Below are 22,142 nucleotides of genomic sequence, written 5' to 3'. Positions count from 1 at the left end.
GTTTGCCACAGAGTTGTGGACGTGTGACTCCTCCCATTGGTGTCCTCGTGACCAATCACTATCGAGTCTGCACGTGACGAAGACAAACAGGAAGTGTGGGTCACTGCTGACCACTTAAACTACCACAAATTTTTGTAGACGTAAAGACAAAAAACTATATTATATAGCACGAGACGGCAGACTATCGGTATGAGGATAGAAGAAGCATGGTATCATGAAGGTAACATAAAAAATTAAGCAAAATGCTGAGGGTTAAAGTTGAGAGGCGACATTCTGGTTAACACGGGAACAAAATACAAAAGTATCGTATTTTTTATTTTTTGTAAAAGCAATAGTGAATTTGCTAATTTGTCATTTAGGTTAGGATATCTCAAATTACACAAGAAACTCGTAGTAACCAGAAGTTGTTTCTTAATGTTGCTTTGAGATAGATGTATAGCCGGTTAAATAGACTGACATAGTTTTCACTGTGGTTTTCAGTATAAAGCATGTCAGCCTTTTCAGCTTTGCTAGTTCTTATTGCTGTGGAGTGGCTGGGCAGATTCTTGTGACTATTGTTAATTGAGTTGTTAATGCAGAAATGTATCATTCCGTTTGATGACTGGGGAGTTTGGGCTTTGTGGGACAACAGTAAAATTCCACTGTTCTAAGAGCCATTTGCAAACCTCTTCTCTTCCAGGACACAGTGTATGCGATATTAGCCACACACTTTACTCAAACCCAAATCACATGGTTTCCCCAGTGTCAGGCGTTACTGGGGTTAATGAATTTGGTCAGAGAAGGACAAATTCCAACAAAGCAAGGTGATGTTCTTCCTATCTGATTTCAGCTCAGCCAATTTATGAGCACAGATCCTGTCTTTAAGCTGTAAACATGGAGAACACTCTGTCCATGGCTGAGTGTGAGGACCAGCCATTGGCAGAAGAAGACCCAATGGACGAGTGGCTCTTCCTGTCCTCAGAGTCTGCCTCACCTCCCATCTTGAGTGTGGACCGTGCAGAGGAGCCAGAGGACACAAGGAAACTCAAGTCTAAACTATTGTCAGCATGGAACAGCATCAAATATGGTCTCTGTGTTTTTTTCTGTCTGCATTTTTAGTTCTTTTGTTAGTCACAGAAGTGTTAAAAATCTGTGTTATTTCACTTCTAGTGTCTGCCTGGTCATTCAAACAGAAATCCAAATTCAACAAAAGTTCACCAGTGATTATGCTTGGGAAGACATATGAGCTGACACATTCAGGTAAGGACTATCTTGTAACACTGCTTCCTGTGGAGTGGGTTGTGTTTTAAACCAAAACACAAAGGTTTAAAATTACATTAGCCTTTTCTGTGTTATAGAGACTGTACCGTTTCTTTATGTTTATTTTTTTTTTACAAGTTACTGGTATTTTCACTGGCAACTCCCTCTTTTGTTCCTGATCTTGTGTTTATGTATCCCAGGCGACAGGGAGCAATTTCGCCGCTCGTTTTCGTCTTTGCTGTGGCTCACCTACAGAAGAGGCTTCCCTCTGCTCCCTGGCTCGGGCCTCTCCACTGACAGTGGCTGGGGTTGTATGCTCAGGACTGGACAAATGCTGCTGGCTCAGGGACTGCTGCTGCACCTCATGCCTCCAGGTCAAAATATAAATAATAATACAGTATACACAACATTATCATTATGATCCAATACTAGTTCAGAGGCAGATTGCATGTATTGTTACTAAACAGTAACCTTATTATAAAAAATTTGAGTGGTAGGGGAAACCAGAGAAGTATTTCATTATTAGTTTCTTGTGTGGACCTGAAATAATTAAAACAGCATTACCTAATTTTTAACACACCACAAAAGAATTAAGTAGGGGTTCGCATTTATCTAACACAAACCCTTTGGTACTTTACCTTTATTGACATGCATAGATTTTCGGGCACATGTTTGGCTTTCATAAAACTCTGAAGTGAACCAGGGCTGGGGTGGACCACAAACTCTATCAGGCCTAGAAACTCTAAACTTTATTATTAGATGGAGACAGAGGCTGCAATTTGGGGTTTTTTTGGGGTTTTTTTTACCATTAAGTACTTTTATGATACACTCAGTAATGTACTGATTTACAAGTCTGCTACCCCAACACTTGCAAGATTAGAATATACTAAAATTAGGTAGGTATAGGCTTTGTAGAACTGAGATTTGATTTAATTATTACAGACTGGTCTTGGACTGCCAACCTTCACTCAGTAAAAGATGATATAGACCTCCAGGACAACCACGCCTCAGCCGGCACACACCAGAGTCAGAGAAACAGTAAACTGGGTCGACAGCTGAGCCTGGGGTCCCTGCTGGACAGACCCATGGAGGGCACTCATAGAAAGGTGATATCCTGGTTTGCGGACCTCCCGTCAGCACCATTTGGGATACACACACTGGTGGATCTGGGAAAGAGCTCAGGAAAAAAGGCAGGGGACTGGTATGGACCCTCCATAGTGGCACATATACTCAGGTGGGAGTACACGAAAAATACCTATTTCACATCAATATTTCTATTGTATTGAATTTTAAGATGGTAATTTATGTTTCAGGAAAGCTGTGAATAAATCCCCAGATGTTTCCAGACTCTCTGTATATGTTGCTCAAGATTGCACTGGTTAGTAATGTCCAGACTATTCCCTCATACACATCTTTTTAACAATTAAATTCTGAAAGATGAAGAGTACTTTATTTCCCCCATGTAATATCAAGTTTTGTCATTGTGTTGCTTAGTGTACAAAAAGGATGTGAGCAGCTTGTATGACATCTGGACATCTGTCATCATCTTGGTTCCTGTGCGGCTTGGGGGACAGGAGCTCAACCCCAACTACATACCCTGTGTCAAAGTACGCAATATACATTTTTTCACATCACCATGTGGCACTAATGAACCTTTTATGAATAGAAACTGCTTGGCTTGCACTGTTGTATTGGAATCATTGGGGGGAAGCCGAAGCATTCACTGTTTTTTGTTGGCTATCAAGGTATTAACATATATTATGCATTGTCTCTAATGTAAATTCAGTTATATTCTTGATGTCATTATCATTTGTCATTGGTATTTAAAAGACAACAATTTGCTGTACCTGGACCCTCACTACTGTCAGACCACCGTGGTTGTGACAAAGGGAAACTTTCCATTAGAGGTATGAAGTCAACACCTTAGGCTTTTTATTCAAAAATTGTGAGGATTAAACTGACAATATTTATTTCTTCACCTTTTTTATTTTATTTTTCTTCAGTCATTTCACTGTAAACACCCAAAGAAGATCCCCTTTTCTCAAATGGACCCCAGCTGTACAGTAGGATTCTATGCCAAAGATCCAAATGACTTTGAAAGACTCTGCAAGGATGTCACTGAGGTAAGTTACTGGAGTTGGGTTGTGCATGGACACATTTCAACTGAAAACCAAATCAAGAGCAAATACTGTGTATCAAGGAAGAATATTTATATCTCAAATATATTCATAGTAAAAATTTTGAAGAATTGTCTTAATTATAAAGAACTATTATAGAATAGTTTGAAGAGCCCATAAACATGTAATCATTTGAAAGATTTTTTATACGATATGTTCAAAATATCAATATTGTGTCTTTTAATAAGGTTGAATAATTTTGTTATTCATACAAGATCTCATTGTTGTTCTGGACCCTCACAGGCTCTGCTCACGTCCACTGACACATATCCCATGTTCATTTTTGAGGAGGGTCCTGGTCCACAGGAGGAGACAGGCAGCGTGTCCACTAACCTCACCTACATCCAGAGGAAGAGCCAGAGGAAGAGAGTGTCCACCACCAGCAGCATGGACGAGTTTGTTTTGCTCTGACTACAGCTGTATACACTACCATGTTTTAAATACTTTTTCTATATCTATTTATTCTTTTATAAGGGGCTTATTTAATTTAAAGCAGCAGAACAACACTATAGGTCAGGTGGGTCTGAGTGATGTGCCCTCACATGAGCTTAAGCTGTGTGAATGGATTAGAAGACTGGATTTCTGTAAACATGTGACTGACTACAGGCAAACTCTGGAGCACAATACAAAGCAGCTACTTTTGGCCTCAAAATGATTTATTCCCTGCTAAAATTGAATTTAATGCATCTGTTCTGACTAGAAATCAAGTGACATGTAATTTATCAGTTTAATCCAATAAAGGGTTTGTGGGAAAATACCTCTATACACTTGTATTGTTTTATTATATTAGATTAGCTTTCAATTGTGTATTATGTGGATATTATCTAAAGCAATGTCATGTTTTGTGGAATCCCATCTATGCACTGATGACTGAGATTTAATAATCCTCGGTTTTAATTTTAAATGCAAATTATCACAGTACAGGTAAACTTCAGTCCATTGTTCCACTACCCAAGTCAAAGAAATTTCATTTTAACTTCACTGCAACAGTGTATTCTTGAATACAATTTTTGATGGTTTATAACTTTGGGTTGTTCTAAGTGGATGCATCAATATTACATATTACAGTCCACAAGTGTCATTCACAATTCACAATTTTCCATTTGCATTTTTAGACCCCCCACTCCCCAAACATATTCTCAAGATTTTCCAGTCAATGATGTGACAATGATGTGTCGAGTTTTATTGAGACCAGGACTTGATATTTTGTGAGCTTTATAGCACATCATGTAAAATAATAACAAATACATTTCAGCCAGCTTTCATACCTTATCCATACTGCTAGTGGTATAAATGAGTGTAATAACTGATGTTCAGGCAGCACTATTCTTCAACAAAATCCTTGTTCTTGTTTTGTTGTTTGTGCGTGCACCTCATGTCCCAAAATGGTGAGAGAGTTGGTCTGCCAAGGTCTCACCAAATATTCCTCAGGTGGGACCCCTCTTCTGGCTAAACATTTTTGTCAAATTCTTTATGTTGACACTGAGCAATTTTACAAGTAAGCCTTAAGTCTTTGGCCCCAAGTCCAAGTTGAGTCCCAAGTCATCTGTTTTGAGCTTCAAGTCATGTAAAGTCCTTAAACTGAAGTACCGAATACAGCTTGCATTTGTGGCATTTATATGCGTTTTATACGAAAGTGTACTGCTTAAAAAAATCATGCAACAAATAGGGATGTAACAATATCCAAATTTCGCAGTACAATTTTATTGTAATCATTTAGAGAGGCTAACATAATTGTATATATCAACTTTTGTCTTTTTAAATGCCTTAACAACACCTTAATGCAAATCATTGCTGTCATAAATCAAATAAATGCAACTTAAAAACTGCGTAATAACAGTTACTTTGTCTGCACTGAAATGGAGCAAAGGATCATGGTCTATGTAGTTCCCTCTGTTTTTAGTTGTTACTGCATCAAAGCAATGACTTAAAGCATGGGAGCTTGGAATCCAATTTAATGTGGCAGGCGCCAATTTTATTAGAAGATATTTGACAACACAGTATCACAGCATTACAGTTACTGTTACATCCCCAGAGAAGTGGGCAGGGACATTTTTAAAACTTTTTTTTTCAAGGAGAAGCATCAAGTCTTCTCAAGTCACAGGCTTGAAGTCCAAGTCAAGTCCCAAGTCTTAGTTCATTTGATCAAATTAAATCTCAGATCATCAAAATATTGACTCAAGTCTACCACGAGTCCAAGTCACGACTTGCAAGTCCCTCCTCTGGGTCATAGGAATCTTTGCCAAGTCATTTTGATGACCCTTAGGGTCCCAAAACATCCTATATAATTATCTCCAGAGAGTCCAATAAAACTAACAAGTCAGCTTTGTGGCTTGTGGTCATTTTGGTCAAGGTAAAGGTGGGGATAGAGTAGGAGTAATAGGCAAAAATGTACCCAAAATGTGCACCAGCTCTCCATGATGGTGATGAAGATGGGGTCAGAGGGCATGACCTTTTTCACCTCTGAGAGGTCAAAGTGAAGGGAGGATGAGAGGATGTCAAAATGACCCCAGCCACTGGGTAATTCATCCCTAAATTCAAACTGGAATGTGGCACACTTTATTTTCTCTTTGAGAATTGCCAACATACAGCATGATTTCATGGTCGTATGGCTAGGCATATAGGCCTGGCTATTTAATAACGTAATCATCATCATTTGTTCTCCGAAAAGCATCTAATTTCTGGCACAGTCTGTGGATAGTTCTCTGTGTAAGTATCAGTGATGTTTGTTTCCCCTCCCCCATGGCCCTGTGTCGGCTGAGCGGCTGTAGAGGGCGCTGTGGAGCGCCGAGGCCTGTCGGGGAGAGGGGAGAGAAGGGAAACCCAGAGGCAGGCTCGGGCTCGGCTGGCTCGCTCTTTGTTTCTGGTTGGGAGGAAAATCAAGAGACACTGCGACCAGCGAGTTTTCAAACATCACATTTGGGCACTTGTGTGAGTAAACCTTACTTTTATGACGTTTGGGACGGCGGACACTTGTTTTCATGAGTATGCCTTTGTCCTTTGGAGAATATTTATCGCTTTTGTTTCGTTTGTGAAAAGATGAGAGATTGAGCGGCGCTGCCGTGGCGCGGCTCAGCGCAATGAATGAAAATAGTTTTTGGAAATGTGCTGAGAGCGGAGCGCTGTCCAAGGGTACGGAAGGCGCGGTGGATCAATCAGCTCCACACATGAATGTGCTCAACATTTTTACACTTCTCCAAAGATATTTCCTCATCGGTCTGATCTGCCTAATTGGCCTCAGAGAGCATGGTCGGCTAAGCTAACAGCTAGCCTGCTAACCCAGTCAACAGTGGCTTGTGTTGTTGTTGTGTTATTGCAGAGGTAGCCTTGGGCACTTTGTCTGAATTTTGTCATTTCTGTCTCAAACACAAGTGAGAAACAACCCGGTCTTACTGGAAGACCACTTCCTGACTAGTTGGAGATCATCAAATGGGCTATGTGACTAGAAATGTAGGCTTTTGTTTTAAGTGCACGCTAAGATATCCAATCTATTTACACGGCTAAGCTAACCCAACTAAAACTACTCTGAACATGTTTTACTTGCATTTTGCAATTTTAAACTCCAGTGCTGAAATCAGTGTTTAGCTTCAGCTTGGTTGTTATCCGACAACATTTGGAGCTTTGTGTGTGTGCAGGCCCACAGACATTGGCCAGAGTATGAGCCTGTGACTGGTTGAAATTAATACATTTAAGAAATATTGTTTATTTGTAAGACGTTTGCCAGTGTTTGATGAGGAGTAGTCTGAAAATGTTGCATTATGAAACAATTTTGCTTCTGCCTTTTAATACTTAAGGATCAGATATGGTATGAGACTTGGGTCTTTTTGAAGAAGACTGGTAGTTTGCATTTGCTTTACATTAGTGATGAAGTTCATGATTCAAATATGTTTAGTAGCAATAGGCATATTACTTGAATGTATATCGCAATCACATGGTGTTGGTAAAGAATGCTGGGATGTCAGAAAACTGCAGCCATAGAGACCTGTGTCCAAAAATACGCTGCTAAATCCCTTTCTCAAATCTCTCTTCTAGTGGACCTTGCTGGTGCAGCACACTCCCAGATTCTCCCCTGAGACATGTCCACTCCGGACCCCCCTATGGGAGGGACCCCTCGGCCTGGTCCCTCCCCGGGCCCAGGGCCGTCTCCAGGAGGCCCGTCTCCAGGTTCAGCCCACAGCATGATGGGACCCAGTCCGGGACCTCCACACCCTTCTCAGGGACCCACAGGATATTCTCAGGAAAACATGCACCAGATGCACAAGGTATGTAATGCTATTTCACACTTTTTAGATAGAATCATGTGAAAACTCAATTGGGGGAAGACGTTTTGTGATAAAATATTGAACTCAGGAATGAAAATATCTTGTGAAATCATGGTTTCACTTTCAATGGGTTATATATTACCATACGCTTGTTGTGTTGAAAGTTTTATCATGGCACATTTTGAGATTGTTCCAGCCTCTATTTTATTGTGTGATTTTAATCTGATTTTTTTTTTTTTTCAGCCCATGGAGTCCATGCATGACAAAGGGATGCCTGACGATCCCCGCTATAATCAGATGAAGGGCATGGGGATGAGACCAGGTGCACATCCTGGTATGGGACCACCTCCAAGCCCCATGGACCAACACTCCCAGGGTAATATTTGATATTTTATTTGTGTATTTAGAAGTAAAGTGTCATGAAATCAGCTGAATAGTTTGCAGAAAGATTTCTAGATCACGTGCAACTGTGATTCAGTCTGTGAATTTATTTAGTTCATCTCATCAGTCAATATAGTAATCATTGTTGCAGGCCTGGTAGTAAAGACAATATACATTTTGATTCATCAGCCCCAAAGCCCTATCATCAAGCTTAGTTTTTTTTATATACTTATTTATTTGATATTGACCAATGCAACAGATTATTACAAATGAATCTATAGTTGTTGTAAGTATCAGTGTTTATATAGGATAATTCGGTACTTAGGAGGGCTTTTAACGGATCAGATTTCACAAAATGCCATTTTGAAACAACAATAATAATTACTAATGAAAACAGTGAATACAAGACAAAAATAGCATGGCAATATACATACACAAAGGTTTGGGCATTTAGCAGAAATCATTAATCCAAGGGAATAATATTGATTACGAAGTGGACAAGTAAACATGATTAATCCAAGGGAATATTGGTGATTGCAAAGTGGACAAGTAAACAGGAAATTGAAGAATGTATAGCTATACTCTAATTCTAATAAAATGTAGGTATACTCTAATTCTAATAAAATGTAGGTTAAAAATAAGTTATCATGAAAGTCCGATTCACTGTTGCCTACTGTGTTTCTACTCAAAGCTCTCACCTTTTTAACAATGCAAAAGCAGAGAAACTGGTCTGATGGGTTTGTTCATATGCGAGACGATACAATCGAGTCAGGATACCAGTATCATGACAGTTTATATAGCTCAACATTCAGGGAAGCAACACAATCTGCTCTGTGTTCTATGCACATGTTTGCCTATGGTTTTCTGTGAGCATACTGACTGTGTATATGTTCCCTTTGCAGGTTACCCCTCACCATTGGGTGGCTCAGAGCATGCTCCCAGCCCTGTCCCAGCTAATGGCCCTCCGTCTGGGCCTATGATGCCTGGTGCCCCCCCTGGCCCTGGGGCTGGTCCCATGGAGACTAATGGGGACCCCAGCCAGGCAATGGCCCAGGCCAACCGAAGCGGCCCTCCTGGTCCAGGGGGTCCCACTGGACCTGGTGCAGGCCCGGGTGGTGCAGGAGGGCCCACTCCCTTCAACCAGAACCAGCTGCACCAACTCAGGGCTCAAATCATGGCATACAAAATGTTAGCGCGCAGCCAGCCTCTCCCAGAGCACCTGCAGATGGCAGTGCAGGGCAAGAGACCCATGCCCAACATGCCCCCCTCTGCTGGGCCTGGAGGGACACCAGGGGCAGGACCAACACAGCCTCAGGGAAACTATAACCGACCACACGGTAAGCCACATTACTATGATCACACACACATTAAAAAACAAAACAAAAAACTTTTATCCAGTTCACCTCACAGGCTACCTCTTTGTGCATACAGTTTCATGTTATGTTTTCATTTCAATCTTCAGGTATGGTTGGGCCCAATATGGCTCCCCCTGGACCTGCTGGAGTATCTCCAGGTATGCCAGGTCAGCCAACCAATGGACCTCCTAAATCATGGCCTGAAGGTATTTTGTTTTTTTTATTTTTTCCTTGTTTGACTTTACAGCCGCTAAACTCTTTGTATTTGTAGGGCCCATGGTGAATGCTGCTGCCCCTTCTAGCGGCCCTCAGAAGATGATTCCTCCCCAGCCCACAGGCAGACCTTCTCCTGCTCCACCTTCAGTGCCTCCAGCTGCCTCTCCAGTGATACCTCCTCAGACCCAGTCCCCAGGTCAGCCTGCCCAGCCCCCTCCCATGATGATGAAACAGAGCCGCATCACCCCCATCCAGAAGCCTCGTGGGCTGGACCCAGTCGAGATCCTTCAGGAGCGGGAATACAGGTGGGGAGAGTACATTGTTTATCAGCAAGAATTTGACCAGATGAGAATGTTGAGATAGGCAGAGAATGGAAAATGGATATCGAATTTGTACGTGCAATTGATTTCTGAAGGGAATTCAAAGGTGGAGAAGAGGATGAGTTTTGTGCATGCATTCAGTATCTTGAAGAGACATATCTATTTATATTGTGGTACCCCCATATTACAGCAGCCCAGGTTAAGTGCAGAGTTGTTTTACTATACCTCTCTTAGCTGTGCAGCATCGTAGTCACTAAGTATAGTTTACACACCGTGCTCAGCTTTCACACTACCTTTACCTCTGACAAACTATAAATAACTAATTCAAGATATGCCCACTTTGATGATATGAGACATGCCCCTCTGTATTAAATGTTGAACTTTACTTCTTTGTTTTCTCAGGCTTCAGGCACGAATAGCTCATCGTATCCAGGAGTTGGAGAACCTGCCTGGGTCTCTTGCCGGAGACCTCCGCACTAAAGCCACCATAGAACTTAAGGCCCTCAGACTGCTAAATTTCCAGAGACAGGTAAAAATAAACAACTTTAACATGATTCACTCAAGTTAGATGCAAGTATAAATGTGTTTCTTTCAAAAGTTGAGGCAAGAAGTGGTGGTTTGCATGCGCCGAGACACCTCTTTGGAAACTGCCCTCAATGCCAAGGCTTACAAACGCAGCAAGCGCCAATCTTTGCGTGAGGCTCGGATCACAGAGAAGCTGGAAAAACAGCAGAAAATTGAGCAGGAGCGCAAACGCAGACAGAAACACCAAGTATGTGAAAATCCTACATTATTCTATACTGATTTTGATATTGATTTTAACTTATTTTTACATAACCTGCCTTCAGGAATACCTCAATAGCATCCTGCAACATGCCAAGGACTTCAAGGAGTACCATCGCTCCATCACTGCCAAGATCCAGAAGGCCACGAAAGCTGTCGCTACTTACCACGCCAACACTGAGCGCGAGCAGAAAAAAGAGAATGAGCGCATTGAGAAGGAGAGAATGCGGAGGCTGATGGTACGTCATCATCTAATATGCAAACTCTTGTTTTTTATCTCTTGGATTAGTTTTTTATCACAACTGTTTTAATGTTCCCAGGCTGAAGATGAAGAAGGCTACCGCAAACTTATTGACCAGAAGAAAGACAAGCGCCTGGCCTACTTGCTGCAGCAAACAGACGAGTATGTGGCTAACCTAACAGAGCTGGTGCGGGCTCACAAGGCTGCACAGGCACTTAAAGAAAAGAAAAAGAAGAAGAAAAAGAAGGTATGGGGTATATTTCAAATCATTTGTGTGCGTATATATTTTCTACATTTTTATTAAACTTTTTTTTTTTTCCTATTTGGTTTGCAGAAGCCTGAGACTGCGGACGGGAGCACTGCTGCTTTGGGACCAGATGGAGAGGTGTCATAATTATTAGAATGAACCTAGTCAAAATAAATAAATTGTATTAGAGGACTGACATGTTTTGTTTGTGTTGTAGCCGTTGGATGAGACCAGCCAGATGAGTGACCTTCCTGTGAAGGTGATTCATGTGGACAGTGGAAAGATTCTGACTGGGGTGGATGCTCCCAAGTCTGGTCAGCTGGAGACGTGGCTCGAGATGAACCCAGGGTTTGTAGTCTTCATATTTGTAAAACAATCCTACCCCCTTATTATATCAAACTACAATGTTTGCTACATGGTTTGCCTTTTATTTTTCATCAGTCTTTTACTTTTCAATTCAACACACATTTATTATTCTTTGGAAGCCCACATGTACAGCTAGCATTTAGGAAAGCTAATTAATTGGTGAATATTTTGACAAATATTCTTTTTGCAGATATGAAGTAGCTCCTCGATCAGACAGTGAAGACAGTGGTTCAGAGGAAGAAGAAGAAGAGGTAAGTTATGAATGGACCTTATTTCCCCCATGTATTTTGTCTTTGTCTGAACTTGTCTGTGTTAGGAGGATGAAGAGGAGCCTCAGCCATCTACAGCTCCATCAGAAGAGAAAAAGAAGATCCCCGACCCAGACAGTGAGGAAGTGTCTGAAGTTGATGTTCGACACATCATTGAGTATGTTTCTGTATATTTTTGTTTTTGTGCTATGCTAACCACTTTAGAGTTGGAAATGTAGGTGACCGATAAAATGTCAGCAAAGAATAAATAATAACCTGACTACAGAGGCCTTATCCACATTACTAAGCCAAATAACAGGACACAGCCCCAGGTGTAAACTTGAACTAACTGGATTAAAGCCGCTCTAAACCAGGACTAAACCTAGACTCTGCCATGTCTTAGATAGTGGCATTATCAATATCTGTTGAAGTGAGTAAGCCAGGATCTGATCCATACCATTCTGGCAAGTGAATTCCCTCTTGTTTACTCTAGACACGCCAAGCAGGACGTGGATGATGAGTATGGCAGCCAGTCTTTCAACAAAGGGCTGCAGTCGTACTACGCTGTGGCCCATGCAGTCACTGAGAAGGTGGAGAAACAGTCCTCTTTAATGGTCAACGGGACACTCAAACAATACCAGGTATACAAAATAGCCAACTGTACTAACCACTAAACATGTGTTATGCAAATATAATTTCAATTCAGAATGACTGTTGACCAAAAGTGATTTGCATTTCAATTTCTATTGCAATCTATGTTCCAGTCTTGTTGTGAGAGGCCTACATTACAGTATAGACCAAATATTGCTAAATATACTTAAGCATTCTTGTAACATGACTTTGTTCCAAAAAAATAATTATTTCCCCTCTAATTTACATTTTAAGTACATTTTACTTGATTGTGCCATCAGTTAGCTTCAGTGTTCAATGTCACTTTCCAAAATGCCAGTGAGGCCTTGTTTGTACTAAATGTAATGCTTGTAAATCATTTTAGCTTCTTATATTTTATTGTTGCCATACCAGCAAGTGTTTTTTTACTTGATGATGGATTCTAACCTGGATAATTTGTATGCAGATCAAAGGTCTGGAGTGGCTAGTGTCTCTTTACAACAACAACCTCAACGGCATCCTGGCTGATGAGATGGGCTTGGGCAAGACCATCCAAACCATCGCACTAGTCACCTACCTCATGGAGTACAAGCGCATCAATGGACCCTTTCTCGTTATTGTACCTCTGTCGTAAGTGCCAACATTATACTCTACGCTCTGATTATATTATCTCCATTTCTAATCTCTGAGTAAGTGAGTAAGAGAGATTCTGAAGAGATTCACACTTTTAACTTTGGCAATATTACCGTAAATATCGGTCTATAAACCTCTACTTTTTCCCCATGCTTTGAACCCTGCGGCCTATACAACAGTGCGGCTAATTTAGATTTTTACTGGCTAATGGCCACCGGGGGGCACTGTTTAACAGTAAATGCAAAAGTGAAACAGACCTGGGGAAAGATTATGAGCTGCAGAATACACTCGTTTTGTTATTGTTCAGTCATTTTGTGCATCACGCACACACCCTCAATATGGAAAACACACAAAGAAAAGCATCGGATGCAGCTTTTAAGCTAAAGGCAAGCAATGTGGCCATCAAAGAAGGAAATAGAGTCACTGCACTTAAGCTTGGCATCAGTGAATCAATGGTGCATTGTTGGAGACAGCAGTGGGAAGAAATTAGTCAATGTAAAAAGACAACAAAAGCTTTCTTAGGAAATTAAAGCAGATGGACCATGTTGGTGCAATTTTATTTTCCAAACATGCAGGTATGTTCATCCCGTGTTTTTGTTGGTGCCATACTGCAGATTTTCGGGCACAGTTTAAAAAAAAAAAAAGCATGCCTTTAAAAAAACAAAAAACAAAAACGTCCATGTACCGTCCTTCTGTGTAAATATCTCCTGTTACAACATGAAAACCTGCGGCGTATATTAAATTAAATTTAGCTGGTGTGGCTTATATTCAGGTGCGCTCAGTAGTTTGAAATTTACGGTAATGTTTTTGGCTCTGAGCATAAAACCTTTTTCTACAGGAACATTGTGTTGAAGGCCATAGTCTAAAGATTGTCTTGTGCTTTCAGAACTCTATCAAACTGGGTGCTGGAGTTTGATAAGTGGGCGCCATCAGTCGTCAAGGTTTCATACAAGGTCAGTATTCATTTGTTTAGTCAAGTCAGATTTGTGCAACATGAGAAATAAGCAAGAGATGTTCAAATACCTCCCCTTCATATCAACATTTTACATTTAACATTTATCAGGATTATAGTTGAATAATTTACTGTTCTGGATTCTTTAAATCCAGGGCTCCCCAGGTGCTCGACGTGCCTTTGTTCCCATTCTGCGCAGTGGCAAGTTTAATGTGCTGCTTACTACATATGAGTACATCATCAAAGACAAACAAGTGCTAGCTAAGGTAATGAAATATGCTTGAGAAACTGTACTGTCTCACCTGTCGGACATATTTGTGACCAATCTCCTCATTGCTCCTCAGCTCCGATGGAAGTACATGATTGTGGATGAGGGTCATAGAATGAAGAACCACCACTGTAAGTTGACTCAAGTGTTGAACACGCACTACCTGGCCCCTCGCCGTTTGCTTCTAACCGGGACACCTCTCCAGAACAAGCTGCCGGAGCTCTGGGCCCTGCTCAACTTCCTGCTGCCCACCATCTTCAAGAGCTGCAGCACCTTTGAGCAGTGGTTCAATGCCCCCTTCGCCATGACTGGAGAGAAGGTCAGTCTTTAGGTTAGACATGCTGTATAAAATGTCCACTGTGTCTTTGCCAAAGGATTTCTGATACTGTGACTTCCTTCTTTTAAATTTGTAGTTTTTAGTCTGCTTTAGGACAATTATGTGTACCGTATTTTCCGGACTAAAAGTCGCAATTTTTTCATAGTATGGCCGGGGGTGCGACTTTTATGTGAAATTATTAAAATATATAATTTCACATCTTCATTATTGTCACACTGACATCTGTGTGAGGGCACTCTAGGCTAGTTTACCCGTATGGCAGCCATCTAATTCTGGAGCAGGCGAGAGTGAGATTGAGAGTAAACTTGCTAACTTGCTTTTTATGCTTTAGTTAGATTAACTGTTAATATCATACCAGCAACACTGATGTATCTGTCTCACATAATAGGTGGATCTAAATGAAGAGGAGACCATTCTGATCATCCGCCGTCTTCACAAAGTTCTCAGGCCTTTCCTCTTGAGAAGACTTAAGAAGGAGGTGGAGGCCCAGCTGCCTGAGAAGGTCTTTATATTACCATTTTATTAAGCTTACCAAGATTTTTTTTTTTTATTGAATACTAGTTATATATTGACCTATTTTTTCCCTTGTTCCTGTAGGTTGAGTATGTGATCAAGTGTGACATGTCAGCTCTCCAAAGGGTGCTGTACAGGCACATGCAGGCTAAGGGTGTGCTGCTCACAGATGGATCAGAGAAGGACAAGAAGGTACAGGGCCAATGTGCCATACATTTACACACCAGAGAACAGGGATAATTTATGTGTTTATGTAATGTCTGAAATGTTTGATTCCAGGGTAAAGGTGGTACTAAGACTCTGATGAACACCATTATGCAGCTGAGGAAGATTTGCAATCACCCATTCATGTTCCAGCACATTGAGGTAGCACACTTTTCACTATTAACATTAAAATTACACAATAGGCATTAATAACAAACATTCATAAAAGGCATGATCAACATATGAAAAAATAAAGTTTTTTTAAAATGTCATGCTTACCTTGAAATCCTCTAACAACACTTTTTCGCTCTCCTTAAATTGATTTTCCTTTGGATACTATTATTTATACATATTTTTTGTCTCACAGGAGTCTTTCTCTGAACACCTTGGCTTCTCCAATGGAGTTGTAACGGGGTATGTATGACTACTACATGTTAAGGTTTTTTCCATGGACATAAGTGATATGTGTGAGTATTTTGACCCACAGTCATTGGAGTACATGTATGTTGTTATTGCTCTTATTCCAAGCCCTTTCATGGTCTTGTTGGACACCATAAAATAAAATAAGAGGCCAGTTTCTATGGGTAATATACAAATTTCTAGTTTGCTGCTTTCTCCATGCTTTATAAATACAAAACTGTATTAAATCTAGTACGCCGAAACATTAAGTTTACTTCTTGTTTTATAACTTCAAATATTGTATGACTGTGGAATACTGAAAAAGTTATGCTCATTTTAGTGCTGCTGCTAACAACATGGCTATAATATCAATAAATTGTTGATGTGAGCAGACCGGAACTGTATCGTTCCTCTGGGAAGTTTGAATTGCTGGACAGGATCCTACCTAAACTCAGGGCCACAAACCACAAAGTGCTGCTCTTCTGTCAGATGACATCTCTCATGAACATCATGGAGGATTACTTTGCCTACCGCAACTTCAAGTACCTGCGCCTGGATGGTAATTCACTCTGTACCACTGTACCATTAATATAACTTAAAGATTTGCATTTTCTCCATTTTCTCCATTTGATTGTTGACAGCTTGACCAATTTCGCAACTAATCTTAAAGCAATAACCATTAACATCTCTCACTGGTGTTTCTATTTTAGGAACCACTAAGGCGGAGGACCGGGGGCTGCTGCTGAAATCCTTCAATGATCCTGCCTCTGAGTACTTTGTGTTTTTACTCAGTACCAGAGCAGGAGGACTGGGGCTGAACCTACAATCTGCTGATACTGTCATCATCTTCGACAGTGACTGGAACCCTCACCAGGTCAGCAACGACATGTGTTGTAAACGCATTGCAACCTGGAAGCCTGTAGAAGGCATTATTTCAAAAGAAACAATAATGCACCCACAAAGCTTATACATAATGAAGTTCTGCTTGTATTCCCCAGGACTTGCAGGCCCAGGACAGAGCACATCGTATTGGTCAGCAGAACGAGGTACGAGTGCTTAGGCTGTGTACAGTCAACAGTGTGGAGGAGAAGATCCTGGCTGCTGCCAAGTACAAGCTGAATGTGGACCAGAAGGTCATCCAGGCTGGCATGTTTGACCAGAAGTCTTCTGGATGTGAGAGAAGAGCATTTCTGCAGGCCATCTTGGAGCATGAAGAGCAGGATGAGGTCAGAGCTCATTTGTTATTTGTGGAGAATAGAATTTTCATGGAAAACAGCGAAAATGGTCGCAAACATTGAACCTGATCACTGGGGAATGTGCAAGGAGGGTCAACTCGTCCACCTCACACTGTTGATTTGCTAAATTTTGAAGAAAATCACAAAAATCAAGTAGCAATCAAGTAACTAGGATAAAAAATTTGAGTTCTGTGAGCTTTAATTTTGAGTGAAGACCCTGAGGAAAAAATATTGAAAGACCGATGAATCTTAACCTTAAAAATAGATTAGAATTGGCAGCCCTCCCCCTGAAGTGTTTCCTTCACGGTTGTGAGTGTTGCAAGAGGCCTTTATCACTGCCTGCAGTTTTAATTTGTCTCTTCTTTCTTTGCAGGAAGAGGATGAAGTTCCTGATGATGAGACCGTCAATCAGATGATTGCCAGAAGCGAAGAGGAATTTGAACAATTCATGGTAAGTGGGAAGGAAAGTAAGTGAAATATAAATTAAAATAAATACATTTTGGCTAATATTAAGTGTATACACAGATGTAGCTCCATGATTACATTAACAGTAGGTGTTCACAGTTTGTCCTTTAGTTTTGGCTTTTATCGTTCAATAGTTGTATGACATATCAAACATTCCCATAAAAGCTGTTTGTAACCTGTTCTTCCTTTTTCAGCGTATGGACCTGGATCGGCGGCGCGAAGATGCACGTAACCCCAAGAGGAAGCCTCGTCTGATGGAGGAGGACGACCTACCCGGCTGGATCCTGAAGGACGATGCTGAAGTGGAGAGGTTGACCTGTGAGGAAGAGGAGGAGAAGATGTTTGGAAGAGGGTCACGCCAACGCAAAGAGGTGGACTACAGTGACTCACTCACTGAGAAGCAGTGGCTTAAGGTACTTCTCCTCTTAAATACAGTACAACTATAAGAACCACAATGAAAAGGAAGGCACTCAGAATCAGAAACAGAAGACTTTTATTGCCATCATTTGTGAACACAGTTCACAAACTAGGAACTTACTTTGGTGATAAAGTGCAACATAAAACACACTGAATAAATACAAATACAAATAAGGGCATGCACAAAGTTAAAAAAAGATATGCTTAAAAAAATACTTGTAGGTAGAAAATATATACAACAGCAGCATCAGAACAACAGTGCAAACATGACTTGTTAAAGTGACCGGTATTATAAAGTGTCCAGTTTTGTGCAAATATTATAAAGTGTTCATAAGACAAACGGCAGAGGGGAAGAAACTGTTCTTATGACGAGAGGTTATGGTCCCAATGGAGCGTAGCCTCCTGCCAGAGGAAGTGGCTCAAATAGTCCATGTCCAGGATGAGAAGTATACGGCCTGCTCACCCCCGAGTCCTGGAGAGGTACAGGTCCTGTAGAGATGGCAGGCTGCAGCCATTACCTTCTCAGCAGAGCTCACAATGCGCTGCAGTCTGTCTGTCCCTGGCAGTGGCCCCAGCGAACCACACAGTGATGGAGGAGGTGAGGATGGACTCAATGATGGCTGTGTAAAACTGCACCATCATCTGGACCGGCAGCTTGCCTTTCCTCAGCTGCCGCAGGTAGAACATCCTGTGCTGGGCTTTCTTGATGAGGGAACTCATGGTCGGCTCCCACTTGAGATCCTGGGTGTTGCAGGTGCCCAGGAAGCGGAAAGAGTCCACAGTGGTGATGGGGGAGTCCTTCAGGGTGAGGGGAGGCAGGGGGGCTGTGACTTTCCTGAAGTCCACGATCATGTTTTTGGGGGCCTGGTAGAGCCAATCTGGTCGACATAACTGGCCTTATTTTGAGTCCTCATCATGAATACACATTCATTCACAATAAGGACTCTACCAGGGGCATGAAGCCTCAACAACATGGCTCCTAGGATTATTTGGGTGCATGTGCATATTGAAAAATAATTTTCTTTATGGAAAAAGGATGCTTGTACATAATTGCAATATGTAAAATACTAAATTGCTCAGCTAAAACATTTTGCTTTTAAACGCCAGAGGAGATAAGAATATGAGACCCATGTATTTGCATCCCCACAGGCCATAGAAGACGGAAACTTGGAGGACCTTGAAGAAGAGGTGCGTCACAAGAAGACTACCCGGAAGCGCAAGAGGGATCGGGAAGACGGCATGTCCACCCCCAGCAGTTCTGGCCGGGGGAGAGACAAAGATGATGATGGCAAGAAAGCCAAGAAACGTGGCCGCCCTCCAGCCGAGAAACTGTCCCCTAACCCGCCCTCTCTCACAAAGAAGATGAAGAAAATTGTGGACGCTGTGATCAAGTATAAGGATGGGTGAGTGGAAGAAATAATGATTGAATGCATGAATTTCTCAATCACAATTATTTTCAGTTGGTCTTTTCATTAAATAAGTATAGCTTTGAATATTAAGGTTAAATAACGTGGACAGGTTTATCCCTTTAGACCCTTTTTAGCACAGAAAAACATCAGATATTTGCAATCCATATGCTTTTACTGCCTCAGGATTGACTTGAGGCCTGCCGATTAAATAGACTCAAGTTGACCATTGCAATCTGGAATTTTTGTACAGTCCTAACTGGAATCTAATATGTAGTATAACTTTGTACAAGAAGTTGGTCCAAGCCTTACATGGGCTCATGACAAAATATTCCAAATCAGTTTAGGACTTGATAACAAAAAAACTTCTCAGCCCGTCATGCATTTGCGTTATGTCAGATGTTAATTGTGGATGTTATTGTTTGCAGTAATGGCCGACAGCTGAGTGAGGTCTTCATCCAGCTTCCCTCTCGAAAGGAACTGCCAGAGTACTATGAGCTCATACGCAAACCTGTTGACTTCAGAAAGATTAAGGTATGCGTATAAAACCATTCAGCAGTTGCAGTGTTAAGTATTTTATTTAAAAAGAAAGTAATCAGAAATGTTAATAAAGCAATATATACATAAAGTGGTTTTATATTCTGCAAGGCCTTGTGTTATTATAGTGGATAGTATAATGGCATACAGCTCCTGTTGAATAACATAAATTCTACTCAAACATGTTCATGGGTAATTTTCACCTACACAATTTGTTTCATTCAGTAATTGTGAAGTCAAATTGTTGTCATATGAATTACAATAGCTCAAATCTGTTTTATGTCTGTCCTAACCTCTGCTTCTCTTATTTTCCAGGAGAGGATTCGTAGTCACAAATATCGTGGCCTCAATGACCTGGAAAAGGATGTGATGCTGCTGTGTCAAAATGCACAAACTTTTAACCTGGAGGGCTCTCTGGTCAGTAATCTGCTCCATCACCATGTTTGAGTTAGGTCCTAAAAATAAACTTTGTCTTTGCAATTTTTTCAGATCTACGAGGATTCCATTGTGCTGCAGTCTGTGTTCACCAGTGTGAGGCAGAAGATCGAGAAGGAGGAGGAGAGTGAAGGAGAAGACAGTGAGGAAGAGGAGGAGGAGATGGATGAAGGCTCAGAGTCTGAATGTGAGAACCACAACTCGCTACTGATATTGACTTATTAAAAAAAAAATCTTAAATTAAATTCGATCTGTTATGTTTTCTGACATCCTTGTATCATGTGTATCAGCTCGATCGGTGAAGGTGAAGATTAAACTGAGTCGTAAAGAGAAGGGTGACAAAGGGGGCAAAGGTCAAAAGAGGAAAAGCCGAGGGTCACGAGCCAAACCTGTGGTGAGCGATGATGACAGCGAGGACGAGCAAGAGGAGGTGAGCTCACACATTCTACTCTGCTCATCTAAAGCATTTAACTCATTGTCAGCATCAAATTCATCCTTAAGACCATTTACCATTTGCACTGATTAAATCTTGTGTGATGTGGTAAAATTTACAGAACAATACTTCTTTGTATGCTGAAACTCAGATTTGCTTTTAATTTGGATTTCAATAATTTTACGCAAGTAATTTATTTGGTTGTTTGGAAAGTTGTCCCCAATGGGCAGATTTGCAGTTCTGATTGGATCCAAATGCCATACTCTGTACTTTCTGAAATGGTCCTTCTTTGCCTGGTGTATAATAAGTGCATGTGTCTATTTTGTCTCCAGGATCGCTCCGGCAGTGGCAGCGAGGAGGACTGAGCTCTCTGATTCAACGCCCACCCTCTCGCCCTTTGACTGTGATTTATATATTCTACTTAGAAATGGCAGGTCTTAGTTTTACCTAGAAGAGCTCATTTTTAGTAAGACTGTTGTATTCTCATAAAGTATAGCATTAATCAAACCCCATTAAACTTAAGATATGAAGCACCCCATTCCCATATTTAATGCATTGTCCTGTATGAATAGTAGTGTCTTTTGTTAAAGTGGAACATGTTGAAGCCTATTGTAGACTGATCGTGGGTTTAAAAAATTTTTTTTTTTAAAAGTGGTATTCATTTTCCTTATTTTTGGGACCAGGAGTACTTTTCTGAATGCATGTTTGTCTGGATGTGTCTTCACTAGCATCTCTAATTTAAAAAAAAAACAAAAAAACAACAACAACAAAACTTTCTCAGCGGGTCTCGACTCGTCCCACCAGCAGACCCCCTCCCCTTCAGGTTGGTAAACGGGGAGGGAGGGACAAAGCCGTTGCCTGTATTTCTGTCACTGGACTCAAATTTCATAATAAAGGCACCTCATAATAAAATTTGAACTGAAGTCATTTGTTGCAGTTACACAATTGTACAGTAGATGGCGCTAGTGCTACGTTGATAAACCTTGAAACAGTTTATTCATAAAACTAAACCTCACCTCTTTGGTCAAACCTTAATGTATGGATGATCTGTCCTTGGAAAAATAAATGCAACATGTTTACATTCATCAGCTTTAAGAACGTTAAAAGTCTCATGCATAAACAGTCCAACCAACACTTCTGTGTTTTGTGGCATCACCAGATGTTTCCTGCTACTATGAGGGTTTTTTTAAACACCATGTCAAGAACTAAATGATGGTTACAAAAATCATAATGATCCAAGCAGAATGACAAATTTCATGGAAATAAATGATTAGCTTGTTTTTCCTACATTGAACTGTAATAGACAATACAATGATTCCATATTTATCTACCTGTATTTGTTTCTTTTGTGTTTTGTCCATAGATTTGTGTATCAAAGTGTTTACCACTCACAAGAACTTCTCATTCTGAATCCTCATTACTGCAGAGCAGTGTGTGCCTCCAAAATCTACTTGTCATGGAGTA

At 40.9% G+C, this 22,142-nt stretch overlaps 2 protein-coding genes across 2 annotated transcripts; both read left to right on the top strand.

Moving 5' to 3' along the window:
* Nucleotides 1-71: 71 nt before the first annotated feature.
* On the top strand, nucleotides 72-4,178 carry LOC117374512 (cysteine protease atg4da-like). The gene is made up of 11 exons (XM_033970655.2): nucleotides 72-220; nucleotides 830-1,066; nucleotides 1,150-1,239; nucleotides 1,440-1,613; nucleotides 2,182-2,473; nucleotides 2,553-2,617; nucleotides 2,734-2,846; nucleotides 2,906-2,984; nucleotides 3,070-3,146; nucleotides 3,243-3,362; nucleotides 3,660-4,178. Exons 2-11 carry the CDS (start codon nucleotides 874-876, stop codon nucleotides 3,825-3,827), a joined length of 1,371 nt encoding a protein of 456 aa, XP_033826546.1. The 5' UTR covers nucleotides 72-220; nucleotides 830-873; the 3' UTR covers nucleotides 3,828-4,178.
* A 2,039-nt stretch (nucleotides 4,179-6,217) lies between these two features.
* smarca4a (SWI/SNF related, matrix associated, actin dependent regulator of chromatin, subfamily a, member 4a) lies at nucleotides 6,218-21,590 on the top strand. The gene is made up of 34 exons (XM_033970652.2): nucleotides 6,218-6,347; nucleotides 7,449-7,678; nucleotides 7,922-8,054; nucleotides 8,962-9,396; nucleotides 9,522-9,620; nucleotides 9,686-9,935; nucleotides 10,353-10,479; nucleotides 10,549-10,722; nucleotides 10,799-10,972; nucleotides 11,054-11,221; nucleotides 11,309-11,359; nucleotides 11,439-11,569; nucleotides 11,778-11,838; nucleotides 11,904-12,013; nucleotides 12,329-12,476; nucleotides 12,911-13,074; nucleotides 13,964-14,030; nucleotides 14,185-14,295; nucleotides 14,374-14,616; nucleotides 15,023-15,136; nucleotides 15,232-15,339; nucleotides 15,427-15,513; nucleotides 15,719-15,765; nucleotides 16,143-16,309; nucleotides 16,461-16,624; nucleotides 16,749-16,976; nucleotides 17,359-17,436; nucleotides 17,645-17,863; nucleotides 19,017-19,270; nucleotides 19,702-19,807; nucleotides 20,126-20,227; nucleotides 20,300-20,432; nucleotides 20,536-20,675; nucleotides 21,011-21,590. The coding sequence occupies exons 2-34, from the start codon at nucleotides 7,493-7,495 to the stop codon at nucleotides 21,041-21,043; spliced, it is 4,812 nt and encodes a 1,603-aa protein (XP_033826543.1). The 5' UTR covers nucleotides 6,218-6,347; nucleotides 7,449-7,492; the 3' UTR covers nucleotides 21,044-21,590.
* Nucleotides 21,591-22,142: the final 552 nt, after the last annotated feature.

Source organism: Periophthalmus magnuspinnatus, chromosome 8 (assembly GCF_009829125.3).
Source record: "Periophthalmus magnuspinnatus isolate fPerMag1 chromosome 8, fPerMag1.2.pri, whole genome shotgun sequence".
NCBI classification, from domain to species: domain Eukaryota; kingdom Metazoa; phylum Chordata; class Actinopteri; order Gobiiformes; family Gobiidae; genus Periophthalmus; species Periophthalmus magnuspinnatus.
Note: the sequence above shows the minus strand (reverse complement) of the source record. Positions and strands in the feature narration are given on the sequence as shown.

What these genes read in the sequence shown, in the direction of transcription:
- LOC117374512 (XM_033970655.2), top strand. Translation starts at nt 874, where the DNA reads ATGGAGAACACTCTGTCCATGGCTGAGTGTGAGGACCAGCCATTGGCA. An exon ending in TGTTGCTCAAGATTGCACTG is followed by an intron (nt 2,618 to 2,733) that starts GTTAGTAATGTC and finishes TGTGTTGCTTAG; the next exon opens with TGTACAAAAAGGATGTGAGC. An exon ending in GTTTTTTGTTGGCTATCAAG is followed by an intron (nt 2,985 to 3,069) that starts GTATTAACATAT and finishes GGTATTTAAAAG; the next exon opens with ACAACAATTTGCTGTACCTG.
- smarca4a (XM_033970652.2), top strand. Translation starts at nt 7,493, where the DNA reads ATGTCCACTCCGGACCCCCCTATGGGAGGGACCCCTCGGCCTGGTCCC. An exon ending in TCATGTTCCAGCACATTGAG is followed by an intron (nt 15,514 to 15,718) that starts GTAGCACACTTT and finishes TTTGTCTCACAG; the next exon opens with GAGTCTTTCTCTGAACACCT. An exon ending in AGCATGAAGAGCAGGATGAG is followed by an intron (nt 16,977 to 17,358) that starts GTCAGAGCTCAT and finishes CTTTCTTTGCAG; the next exon opens with GAAGAGGATGAAGTTCCTGA.